Source organism: Impatiens glandulifera, chromosome 6 (genome assembly GCF_907164915.1).
Source record: "Impatiens glandulifera chromosome 6, dImpGla2.1, whole genome shotgun sequence".
Lineage (NCBI taxonomy): Eukaryota > Viridiplantae > Streptophyta > Magnoliopsida > Ericales > Balsaminaceae > Impatiens > Impatiens glandulifera.
The window spans coordinates 37,127,086-37,139,052 of NC_061867.1; the positions used below are offsets into that span (position 1 = coordinate 37,127,086).

At 32.8% G+C, this 11,967-nt stretch overlaps 2 protein-coding genes across 2 annotated transcripts; one reads left to right on the forward strand and one right to left on the reverse strand.

Annotated features, from left to right (window-relative positions):
* The first annotated feature begins 505 nt into the window (after positions 1-505).
* LOC124941262 (trans-cinnamate 4-monooxygenase) lies at positions 506-2,994 on the forward strand. The gene is made up of 3 exons (XM_047481558.1): positions 506-1,352; positions 2,049-2,182; positions 2,287-2,994. The coding sequence occupies exons 1-3, from the start codon at positions 568-570 to the stop codon at positions 2,883-2,885; spliced, it is 1,518 nt and encodes a 505-aa protein (XP_047337514.1). The 5' UTR covers positions 506-567; the 3' UTR covers positions 2,886-2,994.
* A 2,864-nt stretch (positions 2,995-5,858) lies between these two features.
* On the reverse strand, positions 5,859-11,480 carry LOC124941171 (E3 ubiquitin-protein ligase RHF2A-like). The gene is made up of 8 exons (XM_047481457.1): positions 11,254-11,480; positions 10,789-10,929; positions 10,661-10,707; positions 8,356-8,418; positions 8,121-8,229; positions 7,711-8,018; positions 6,683-7,625; positions 5,859-6,194 (listed from the first exon to the last, which is right to left on the reverse strand). The coding sequence occupies exons 1-7, from the start codon at positions 11,257-11,259 to the stop codon at positions 7,400-7,402; spliced, it is 900 nt and encodes a 299-aa protein (XP_047337413.1). The 5' UTR covers positions 11,260-11,480; the 3' UTR covers positions 5,859-6,194; positions 6,683-7,399.
* Positions 11,481-11,967: the final 487 nt, after the last annotated feature.

Genomic DNA, 11,967 nt, shown 5'->3' on the forward strand with positions numbered 1-11,967 from the left:
CATCGCTGTTATACAAAAGACATTATCTCTTTTGTATAAGAACGAGTTCTCTTTTGTATAAGAGTGATGTCACTTTCGTTGTACGAGTCGCTCCCCAAAGTAGTGCTCTCAATCATTTCTCATAAAATTATATGCACTTTCTATTTTGATAATTTGAAAAAGTTATTTATACTATTATTTTTAAAAAAAATCTAATTTTAAATAAGATTGTATCCGCGACAAATTCTCGCGAGTTAAACATATAACCCGCAAACACACTTAAACAGGTGCAGAACTTATCGTCTAACGGATTCGAAAATGAAATAAAATTTTAATTAATCACAAATACAATTGGATTATATAAAAAAGTAAGGCCAAAAGTAAGGTGGCTTAATAAAAATACATCTCTTAGCCCTCACCAAATGACTACCAACTACCACACGACCAAGCTTAATCCTCACCTACCACCATTTCCCACTTGCTTTCATCTCCACCCACCTCTTCTATAAATTAAGAGTCTCATTATCACAAAAACCAGCCAGTCTCATCTCTAAAACCAAACACACCGCCTAATTCCTTCATTCTCCCATGGATCTTCTCTTCCTCGAGAAGGCCTTAATCGGCCTTTTCCTCGCAATCGTCCTAGCAATCACAATCTCCAAGCTCCGTGGTAAGAAATTCAAGCTCCCTCCCGGCCCTATTCCCGTTCCCGTATTCGGTAACTGGCTTCAAGTCGGTGATGATCTCAACCACCGTAATTTAACCGATCTCGCTAAAAAATTCGGCCAGATCTTCCTTCTCCGTATGGGCCAACGTAATCTAGTCGTTGTCTCCTCCCCAGATCTCGCTAAAGAGGTTCTTCACACTCAAGGAGTCGAATTCGGTTCAAGAACAAGGAACGTGGTATTCGATATCTTTACTGGGAAAGGACAAGATATGGTTTTTACCGTTTATGGTGAGCATTGGAGGAAGATGAGACGGATCATGACGGTTCCTTTTTTCACAAATAAGGTTGTCCAACAGTACCGTTATGGGTGGGAAGATGAAGCGGCTGGAGTGGTGGAAGATGTGAAGAAGAATCCAGAATCTTCGACGACAGGGATTGTTTTGAGGAGAAGATTGCAGTTGATGATGTATAATAATATGTATAGGATTATGTTTGATAGCAGGTTTGAAAGTGAAGAAGATCCTTTGTTTGTGAAACTTAAAGCTTTGAATGGAGAAAGGAGTCGACTTGCTCAAAGCTTTGAGTATAATTATGGAGATTTCATTCCTATTCTTAGACCTTTCTTGAGAGGTTATCTTAAGATCTGTAAGGAAGTGAAGGAGAAGAGATTGAAGCTGTTCAAGGATTATTTTGTTGATGAAAGAAAGTAAGTTCAGATCTCTCTCTAATTTTAGATTCTGGTTTTTTAATGATTCAGATTTGTTAAACTAGAAATTTAATAACAACATAAATGTTTTACTATGAATATAGGTAATGTTTTTTGGATTCATAGTAATATACTTTTAAAAAATGTTATTCTAATTATATTTATTTTTACTAAGGGTATAGTTAAAAAAGATTTTGAATTTTCCTTTTTCACTTTACCAATTATTTAGTAACAAAAAATCTATATCTATCATTATTTAGAAATTTAACAAAATTTTTACTTCACAGGGGTAAAATGGTAATTTTTATTAATGAAACCATTTTGCCCTATCCCTTCTAGTTTTCATCTATTTTTTCATTATATAACTTTATCAAAATGATATTTTCTTATGTTAAAGTCCAATATATTCACTTTTAAGTTATGAATTTTGAAGTGATTTTGATAGGGACAAAAGAAAGTTATTGAATAAAGTTCACTAGTATAGCCAAAGTTTCATAAAAACAACTCTTATAAACTTAGTGTAAGATTATTTATATGCTCTACTAATGTAGTGTATTTATTTGATTTTGCAATTTTTTGAGTTACTTTTTTTTTCTTATTTTCTATTTAGATATCCAATTTGTACATGTTTGGATTGTTTAGATTATAATCTTATATTGATTGAGAAGTATAATTAATTTAAATTAAATAAATTAGGAAATTATCAAGCACCAAGCCTTTGGACAACAACAACCTAAGATGTGCAGTTGATCATATTTTGGAAGCCCAACAAAAGGGAGAGATCAATGAAGACAATGTTCTCTACATTGTTGAGAACATCAATGTTGCTGGTAATTATTACATATTTTTTAAATTAGGATCATGAAGACTAGTAACTAGATGAACTAGTTTGTTAATATATGAAAACAACTAATGTTTTGATTTGATTGAACAGCAATTGAGACAACCCTTTGGTCTATCGAGTGGGGAATAGCTGAGCTAGTGAATCATCCCCATGTTCAGAGCAAGCTTCGCGAGGAACTCGACAGGGTCCTCGGCCCAGGTGTTCAAATCACTGAGCCAGACACTCACAAGCTCCCCTACCTCCAAGCTGTTGTTAAGGAAACACTGCGTTTACGAATGGCGATTCCTCTCCTTGTACCTCACATGAACCTCAAGGATGCTAAGCTCAATGGCTATGATATCCCGGCTGAGAGCAAGATCCTTGTCAATGCCTGGTGGCTAGCCAACAATCCCGAGAGCTGGAAGAAACCTGAAGAGTTCAGACCCGAGAGGTTCTTTGAAGAGGAGTCTAAAGTGGAGGCCAATGGGAATGATTTTAGGTACCTTCCGTTTGGAGTGGGTAGGAGGAGTTGCCCAGGGATTATCTTGGCATTGCCTATACTTGGAATTACCATCGGTCGTTTAGTTCAGAATTTCGAGCTCTTGCCGCCTCCGGGACAGTCAAAGCTTGATACCTCCGAGAAAGGAGGGCAATTTAGCCTTCACATCTTGAAGCACTCCACCATTGTGATGAAGCCTAGATCGTTCTAAGAAAAGTTTTATGTATTCAATTCTACCATATAATTGGGATTCTATGAATGTTGGTATAAATCTTTGAAACTTTTTGAATAAAATGTTCTCTCTTTTTGTTCATTTTGCATATATTGTAGATTATAATATTTAACAGCAGCAAACACATAGTGATCCAATTAACATATTTTCTCTCTTGGTTTTCTACTTTATGCTGAATATGATTATAAAACTTATTACACTCTTCTATCAAAATGTTTATTAGACGGAGTCGAATAATCTTTGGCCATCGACAATTAGATGTAATGATTGATATGTTTAGAGGTAATGATAAATATGTTTGATTCATTAAAATGTCCAATTATATAGCGGGGTGTAGCACCTTGAATGAAATTTATTCTATGTGAAAATGTTTTCGTGAGCAGTTTAGATACATTGTGGGGGATTATTTTTCGATTAGATTTTGGGACGACTTTTGGTGTAGTGTCAAAAGTTTAGCTAAGTTGTATCATGAGTTTGATTTCATTGTTATATGTAAAAATCTCACAGTTAAAAACATGTTTGATCATCGGTCTAATAGTTTCGTTAGCCGAATTATATATAGATGAAGATTAAACATTTTGGAGACTTTGTCCCATAATAGAGTTTTACTTTTGGTAGGACGCAAACAAGTATCACTGTCTAAACAAAACGTTATGCGTTGGCAAAATATTAATAATTTTTATGTAGGAAATTGTTACAAGTTGTTCGCTAAGATTATTCTATATAAGTTAGGAAAAACTTTGGAAGTCAAAGATTACATCCAAGATCTCGTTATTCGGATGAAGTGTTATTCACGGTGGAATTCTAAAGGATGATATGTGCATGAAAAAATATTGTAATATGACTAGTCGTGTGTGTCACAAACATGTTGAATCGACAACTCACTTATTTTTGAATTGTCGATGGGTGACTAATATTTGAAGTCTTTTGTGAAGTTCCTGTGATTAATTAGGTTATTCCCGAGTCTTTGGGTAGTTGCTGGGAAATTTGGATTAATCCTACTTTCAATGTTCAAATTCGACAATTTCAAGTTCAAGATAAAGCATAGATCATAATCTATCATTTATAAAATTTTCAGATCCAAACTCGATCATTTGATCCTTGAATGAAATGTCACAAAGTAAACCGTCATTCAAATCACCTTCTCTCATATTTCTTGGCCCAAACTTTTTGTTGAAGGCATTTGTCATTCTGTTCCGATGACGTCTTCCACTTCCACTCCTACAATTCTCTCAATCTCCAACCCTCTAACCAACGTCCCCTCTGCTGTGCAATCACAGCTGCCAAATGCGACTTCGACTATCTTCTCATTCATCTCTCCATCACCGACATCGTCCGCAATGGCTTCTGGCAGTGCCGCCCTTGGTTGGAGATCGTCAACCGTTCTATCATCTCAAGGCCAGATTCTCTCTCTGATGCTACGCAGCGTAAAAGTAAATAAGCGGGGAGGCCTTCTCACTCAAGCTCAAGCATTTAGTTTTCTAGTTAGAGACGACAGCAATTGCAGAAAGCCTGTTTGCAACATCCATAGCCATAATCATCTTTCCTGGTAATGTATTTACCCTTCCTTCCGGTCTATTCCAGTTTTGAGCTACCTGTGGTAGTTAAACTATCCTCATACCTCTCATATCCCCTCGTTTATGCTCTATATCTCGCTTCAGGTGTTACAATTCCGGTAGTTAAATAAAGTTTTTGATCCTACCGCTTTAGAAATAACATCCCTTGAAACTGGCTTTCTCAGTTCAATTGTCATATATTTTTCTTTTTCATATCAAGCTCCGGAAGAGTCTTTCTTCTATTCTTATTTCGCACATCGATGTTGTTTTAGGCATCTCTTTTCACGAATCTCTTTTCTCTCATCACTTTGCTGGTCTTCTAACCGAATGGATCTTTCTATGTCTCTTTTGTGGGATGCCGATTAACCGCTTAATTTTTAAAGTGTCCGAATTGCTGGGTATAAGTTTCTATTTTTTAACTAACTAATTAATATATATATATATATATATATATAATTATGCTTAATTTTCAAAATTTCTAGATTGTCGGTTCGAAGGATGTGATTAATTTAAATATATATGTGATAGGAAATTAAAAATGTTATCACATTTTTATCGTAATTTTTTTTCTCAGCTTTATATCATTGTGTTTTACACTAACTAACACATAATTTAGATAACCATGCACAATCATGATCTTTTACTTTATTTAATAAAATTGAACATAAAAAGTTAAATCTTTAAACAAGATTTATTATCAACTTTTGCCAACTTATTCTTCTTTTTTATCGTATGTTAAATTATTTTTTTATTTCCTTTTTCTGCATAACTCAACTAATTTCATTCAGCCTACTCCATTCATAAATTAATTCATGAAAGATGCATCCCAACATGATTTACCCCCCACTTAGATTAAAAAGATTTTAGTTAGATTTTAATTTAAAACAATCAAATCTCCAAATTCTTTACAGTTGAGCTAACATATATAAGTTAGTCAAATAAAATTGTTAATTTAAAAAATTTTCTTAAGTGGGGATGAAACCATCGTCCTTACCTGGAATGCACAATATTAAGATACTTGAAAAATTATTTTAGAAAAAAAATGGTACAATCTGATTCGCTAAAAAAATAACAAATTTTTTCTCTAATCTCACACTTTATCTGTTTTCCAACCTGTAATATAGTAACACATTATTTTCTCCCCATTTCCTATCCCAAATTTTCTCCCTTATCTCATTCCTCAGGAATAATATCATTAAAAAAACCATGATAAAAAATTTAAAGAAAGAGAAGGAGGTCAAGTGAACGACATAGTAACATTAACAACACCGTTTCTTCATAATACATCTCTTTCTCTATTCTGACTTGTTTTCTAATCCTCAACTCTGCAAATACCATAAGCACATTCTTCCATCAATGTGTTAGCATCACACCATTGTCATGAATATGACCTTAAAAAATCATAATAAGGGCTATTATATATTTCTGAATCTTCAAGCACTAGTAAGAATTATGTCACAATTTACAGAGTACAAAAAGTAGATAGCAACATCATGAACTGATAAAATTATAGCCAATTCAAATATGTTACATATGTTATGTTACAGCAACTTTAATACATCATCCATTGAAATATAAAGGTCTCCCCCTCTGCCAATTACATTTTTCTAATGTAGAACCAACCAGAGGGTGGCTGGGGGAATCATACATACATCCTCCGGTTCAGCAACACCTTAGCTAAAAATGAAAAGCTTCAGGGCCCTCAGAATGTCATATCTGGAGTATGATCTACCTGAAGAAGATTACTACTTGTCTCAATTTATGTCATTTTAAATCCTTAAAACACTACATCCATTAAAGGACATTCTAAAAGAAAATATGCTAATTTTCACGAGTATACGACACCATTCAGCCTCAAGAGAACCGAAATAAACCTGACCATGTATCTTAAATGAATGCAATGTAGTAAGTGTACTATGGATCTGATCTTTTCGGAAAATAAACAATGGTTCTGTCAGGTAGTTTGTCAGTTTAAGAGATAAGATGAGAAAAAATCAACAAAATATTAAGTGTACTATGGAGGGAGAATATCACAACACAACTATAACAAAAGAACCTGAAAATACCACCATTATGTGTTACACAACTAGTGAGAAAAATAAAACTACAAATTCAATTAAATAGGATAAGAGCTAGAACTTAAGAACATAAATGCAAAAATTATTTGATGAAATTATGTGCAGGACTGTTAATTTATATAATATCATGAAGAAGACTAACCTTCAAAAATGAAATGCTGAGGACCGGTAAAGAAATTATGGGTGGAGCATTAATTTATTAATGAACTTGAAGCTAAAGTTGTGGCCTGGCCACCATTGCTTAGTGGTTCCATACGAAGAGACTGATGAGTTTGGTTATTTCCCTGGTTCTGTTGTTCGGTAATTGAAGAATTGTCTGAATTTTGTGGTATTGAATGACCATTATCTTCACTGGCTTCAATCCCAGTGTTTACCTCTCTCCTAACATCAGATCCAAACTCTGAAATGGAATTGTTCCTAGAGAACAGCCTCTCCTTCCATCCTCTTGTGCTCTTTGAAAGTGATTCTTTGTATCTTAGTTGCAAGATAGTAATGAATTTTGGAAGATAAATAAAAATAATAATATAGTTGGAACAGGTAATAAAACCACCATCTAAGATCATCTCCAACCACAAACTCTATTTTTCATACACTTATAGCGTGCAACAATCTCTATTTTCAAAAATCTTCACCAACCCATATACTCTCTATTTATCTATTTTTTCAACTCAATCATTATATATATAAATATATATATATACATATATATATATATATATACATATATATATATATACATATATATATATATATATATATACATAATAATAAATTATTAAAGGATGGTATTTTCATAATTATTGTATACTCTATTGAAATACTTCATAGTTACATTGATACTCTAAAGTAGAGTATCACTTTAACAACCTCTAAAATAGAGTATACACATATAAAGCACGTTGGGGAAAATACCATACATTACTTTGAAGATAATCTTTATAGTGAAGAAAGGTTGGAGATGTCCTAAAGGTGGATTTAGAGATCTATACCTCATTGACAATGCACTGAATCGAGATTTCCAAGACTCCGGAAAAGACTGAACATCTGAAGGTCCTGCGCTATCAGGACTTGGCATGGTATAACTCCTAGAGAGCCAAAAAAACCAAAATTTAAATAAGAATGTCAAAGAACATTTAATCTAAACATCTTTAATAAAAATAAAAATAATACCTGTTATCAATTCGAGTTTCAAGCACATTAGATGGTAAAGCTGAACTATGATCAGCTTGAACAAAACGTCCACTAGAAAGTGAAACAGATGGACTGTTCATAGTGATCACATTAGATTGAGATTCATGATCAGTAACAGGTGTTGAAAATAAAACAAATTGTGGGTGTGCATGAGAAGATGATTGGTTCCTTGGGCTGTCCCTTCGAGAAATTTGATCAGTTCTTCCCATTGCAGCAGCAGCAGTAGTCAAGTGTTGGATAATTCGTTCCTCAAGTTCAGAATTAATTGCACCAATTGGCAGTTGCATCTTAGGACCAAAGTATAGGAGCAACAAATAGTAGTCAGTTATGTAGGCAAAAAGTAATTATATCAAACACATTTTTTTAGAGATGTAGAAAGAGAGACAGACATGTTGTAGTTCAAAATCTCCAAGGGATAGATGATGGAGAATCGTAGCATTCCTTGATGGTTTAAGTCTAAAATTTCTTTCCTGTTCAACAGCTTCCAACAATTCTTGACTGCAACCCAAATCAGAAATATTTATATGTATAATGAAACTACAAAGGAAATGCCTAAGAACAAACAATACAGGAAACATAAACAATATGAAGTACCCAAAGAAAATAAACGAGAAATAAACAAACCTTGATGGATTCTTCAGGCTAATGGGCTGCCAGCACATTGGACAATTAGAACTTCTCTGGCCCCTAAAATATATAATAACCTAGTTTTGAGTTTGTAGATCTTCAATATAAAATACTTTCCAGAATATAATTTTTTTTTTTAATTTATCTATCAACTAAATTTAGTTTCTATTCTTTTTACTATCTAGAAACAGATCCTGAAAAGAAAACAGAAATGTTTTCAAATGGGAATGACTAGACATCAAAAAGACTCACAGTTGAATGAATGAATCAGTATAATGTAACAGCTGTGAACTTGCAACTTCATCATGTGTAAATAATTAAATATGAAAACTAAAAGTTATCTAAATGAGATATGTCTAGCAAATTATGACAAGTTCAACACAAGCAAATAAATAATAAACAATATGATTTTTAATAAAAGTGCCACTAATTTCTTCACAGTATTTGTGTCTTTAAAATGAAGTTGGTTGGTGCAAGTTTCTACAGTACGGACCAACATATATTCAGGTCAAGTCATATAAAAACTATTTGAATATCAAGGCCAACCAGCATAAAATGATCTACCTCATTTTAAAGTAAAGAATTTCTAGTTTAAATGAGCTTGATCTGCTTTAACAGAAGATAGAGTTCCATCCAATCAAACAAATTATTGAAGAGTAGCAAACAAAATGAAAAAAAAAACTAATTCTAATTCTTAGCAAGTGTACCCAAGTTGCCAATAGCTTGTATCAATACACAATTACTACATTAATATAATTGTTCTCTATGTGCTTATCTCCAGCTTTATAACAAAGTCTCACATGTGGAAACTTATTTTTTTTAAGTTTAAGCTTCCATAAAAATAGAGTTACGAAAATTGAGATTATATGAATACAGTCACAAATCCAAAAATTAAGAAGGGGATGCGAATAAAAAGTAGTAAAAAGAAAGGCCACATGGGGAAAATTATTATTAACTATGCAATAACTGAAAAGAACTTGAAAGAAAGAAAAAAGACTGCAAAAAGATGTGGGGAAAATTGCTCCTGAAGTAGGATAAAAAAGAAAAACAAAAAATTAAATTTCAGTACTAGATTTTCATTAAACTAAGGTAAACATAAAGGATACATAGACTAGGATAAACAACACTCTTTTCATTGTTTTGTCCAGCTCTAGTAAATTTACTATTCCAACGGATGCAAGGTACTGCATAAATAAATAAATAAATAAAAGCCAACTCGACATTATCACTCATTCACCCTGCAAACATTGTCTAATTGCTGGACTTTTGATATCGGAATCTGAGCATTTATTTATAAATCAAGTTTCCAACCTCTAAACCAATCATATATATTTAACGTTTCCATTTTTTTTTTCTGAAAACAAATGGATTATCAAATAATAAATGATTTGTGTATCAACTCATCAAATGAATGAACAATTATCAATTGATAAACTCATTTAACAGAAAGATAGTTAAAAATCTAAATAGAAGCGCATTGTAAACTGATCTCAGGAACCTCAAGTGCATACTAAAGTTATTTTGAGTAACTCATGTACAGTGGAGTACGCTACTCAATATGTCTACAAAGTTCCCATCTCTTTGTTTCTCATTTTTTTAGTAGAACAATGAACAGGTCAATGGACTAAGTCAACCCAGTCATAATTCAGCCATTACTCATTAGCTACCCTGAGTTGCTACACAAAGCTTTAGAGATGGCTTTTTTCATCCGTTTGAAAAGTTGGCATTAACAATAGCAAGATGACAGCTTGTTAGAAATGATTAATCATTCCAAGGGAAAATGAATAAAAAAAATTAAACAGGTAGCCAATGATAATCTGAAATCGTAGCTAGAATAATGGTTGGAGAAGTATTCAAATTAAATGATTTTCATCTAAGCAATTCCTCAACAATCGACGCAGTAGTATTTGATACATGAGGACTAAATAGGGATAACTATGACATGGTGAATGATTGATATGCCTATTTGAAATATATATATATATTGATAACAAATTGTGGTGAAATTGAATAGACTTTTATATGAGTGCTTTAATTTGAACTTAAGAACAGGTGAAGTATGATCACATATCATATTCCCTTGAACACAGTAACCATTATAGAAATTCAGTTATAGACATTCTCTCCTAAGAGTTAGAAATAAAACTACTAATATTAAATCAGTACAGCACAAGCAAGGAAAACGAGGAAGTATGAAGTCCTCCATAGATGACAGAACTAAAAGCACCACACTCATGAAAAAATTAAAATTAAAATTAAAACATAAGTTTTAACACAAAAACATGTTTAATAGATATTGTACCATTCAAGTATGCACTGAAGATGGAATTCATGCTTACAATTGGTAACCTGCAAAGCAAAATTTTATTCATAACTAAGATTACTCAATTCTGTAAATTAACAAGAAATGACAAAGAGCTGATTTCATACAGATGATGGATCACTGTCACTGAATGTCTCCAAACATATGCTACAAGTATCCTCACATGCTTCTTGTATTCCTCCCTCCACAAACGCTGCAGCAGATGTCAAATGCCCTTCAGTATTATCGACATCATCCTTCACAAGAGCCTTCAAGACAACAAAAACAATCAAATTTAATGACAAATTGAAGGGAATACAGGCTATACCAAACTCTAGAATGACTTCCATGTGAAATATCATTAAGGAAGAATCTAGAACACTAAATAACCAACATATAGAACCCTGCGTTGAAACCATGTAACCTAATAAATTTCTACATAGAAAAATGAGTTTAGTTTCTACATAAATGAATTATTAACATAGATATAGAAAACACGAAGCATGGATTATAAACAAGCAAAATCATCATATATATTAACAGATGATGGAACAAAAGGAAGGCCGTGGATTTCCCAAAGAACTTATGCTTACCTCCATTAAAACAGAGAAATTGTCACGAGAGAAGGTCAAGAAGTGATAGAACCATTCATGAATCAATAATCAAGCTTTAAAAAACCTTTCTTTAAAGAAGAAACGCTAAAGCACCATGGAAGGGTGGGCAGAGAACCCTAGAATACAGACAGAGAAGGAATGATCAGGGAGAAAGACGACAGAAGGGAAAATAAGGGGAGAGAGAATAAAGGGGTTAAGAATGAGAGGGATGGATGACGGAGGGCATGTCCTCATGTCTACTTTACTTTTTTTTTCTTTTTTTTTTCTTATAGGAATGCAAATTTATTATTAAAGTGGTTCTTATTAATTACATGAAACCTTATCTATGATTCCAAATGTTTTTTTTTCATTATACAATCATGTGTGATGGTTGGATTTGTATCTTGGGACATGTACTGGTATAAAATGCTCATATTTGAGTGGCATCATTGGATTATGAGAAAGATGGAATTGTGTTTAATTTGTTTATGAAGTTGATATAACATGTTGAGTACAAGTTGTTTGTTTTGTAAATTGTTGTTTGGTGTTGATACATGTTGAGTAGTTGTTGGTTTTGTAAATTGTTGTTTGGTGTGTTAAGAGAAATTGAAAGTCTAGTTTGATGACAAGTACTTTAGACATGTCTTGAAATAAAATTGATGACATCTTTGTTTTTGCAAAGAGAATGTCATTTTTAATATTGTAAATCATAGT

Bases quoted from the DNA above. Each gene is read 5' to 3' on its own strand.
- LOC124941262 (XM_047481558.1), top strand. From the start codon at position 568: ATGGATCTTCTCTTCCTCGAGAAGGCCTTAATCGGCCTTTTCCTCGCA. The intron at 1,353-2,048 runs GTAAGTTCAGAT...TAAATAAATTAG, and splicing joins TATTTTGTTGATGAAAGAAA to GAAATTATCAAGCACCAAGC. The intron at 2,183-2,286 runs GTAATTATTACA...TTGATTGAACAG, and splicing joins TGAGAACATCAATGTTGCTG to CAATTGAGACAACCCTTTGG.
- LOC124941171 (XM_047481457.1), bottom strand. The intron at 8,019-8,120 runs GTCTGTCTCTCT...TTTGGTCCTAAG, and splicing joins GAGATTTTGAACTACAACAT to ATGCAACTGCCAATTGGTGC. The intron at 7,626-7,710 runs GTATTATTTTTA...TTGGCTCTCTAG, and splicing joins GAAACTCGAATTGATAACAG to GAGTTATACCATGCCAAGTC.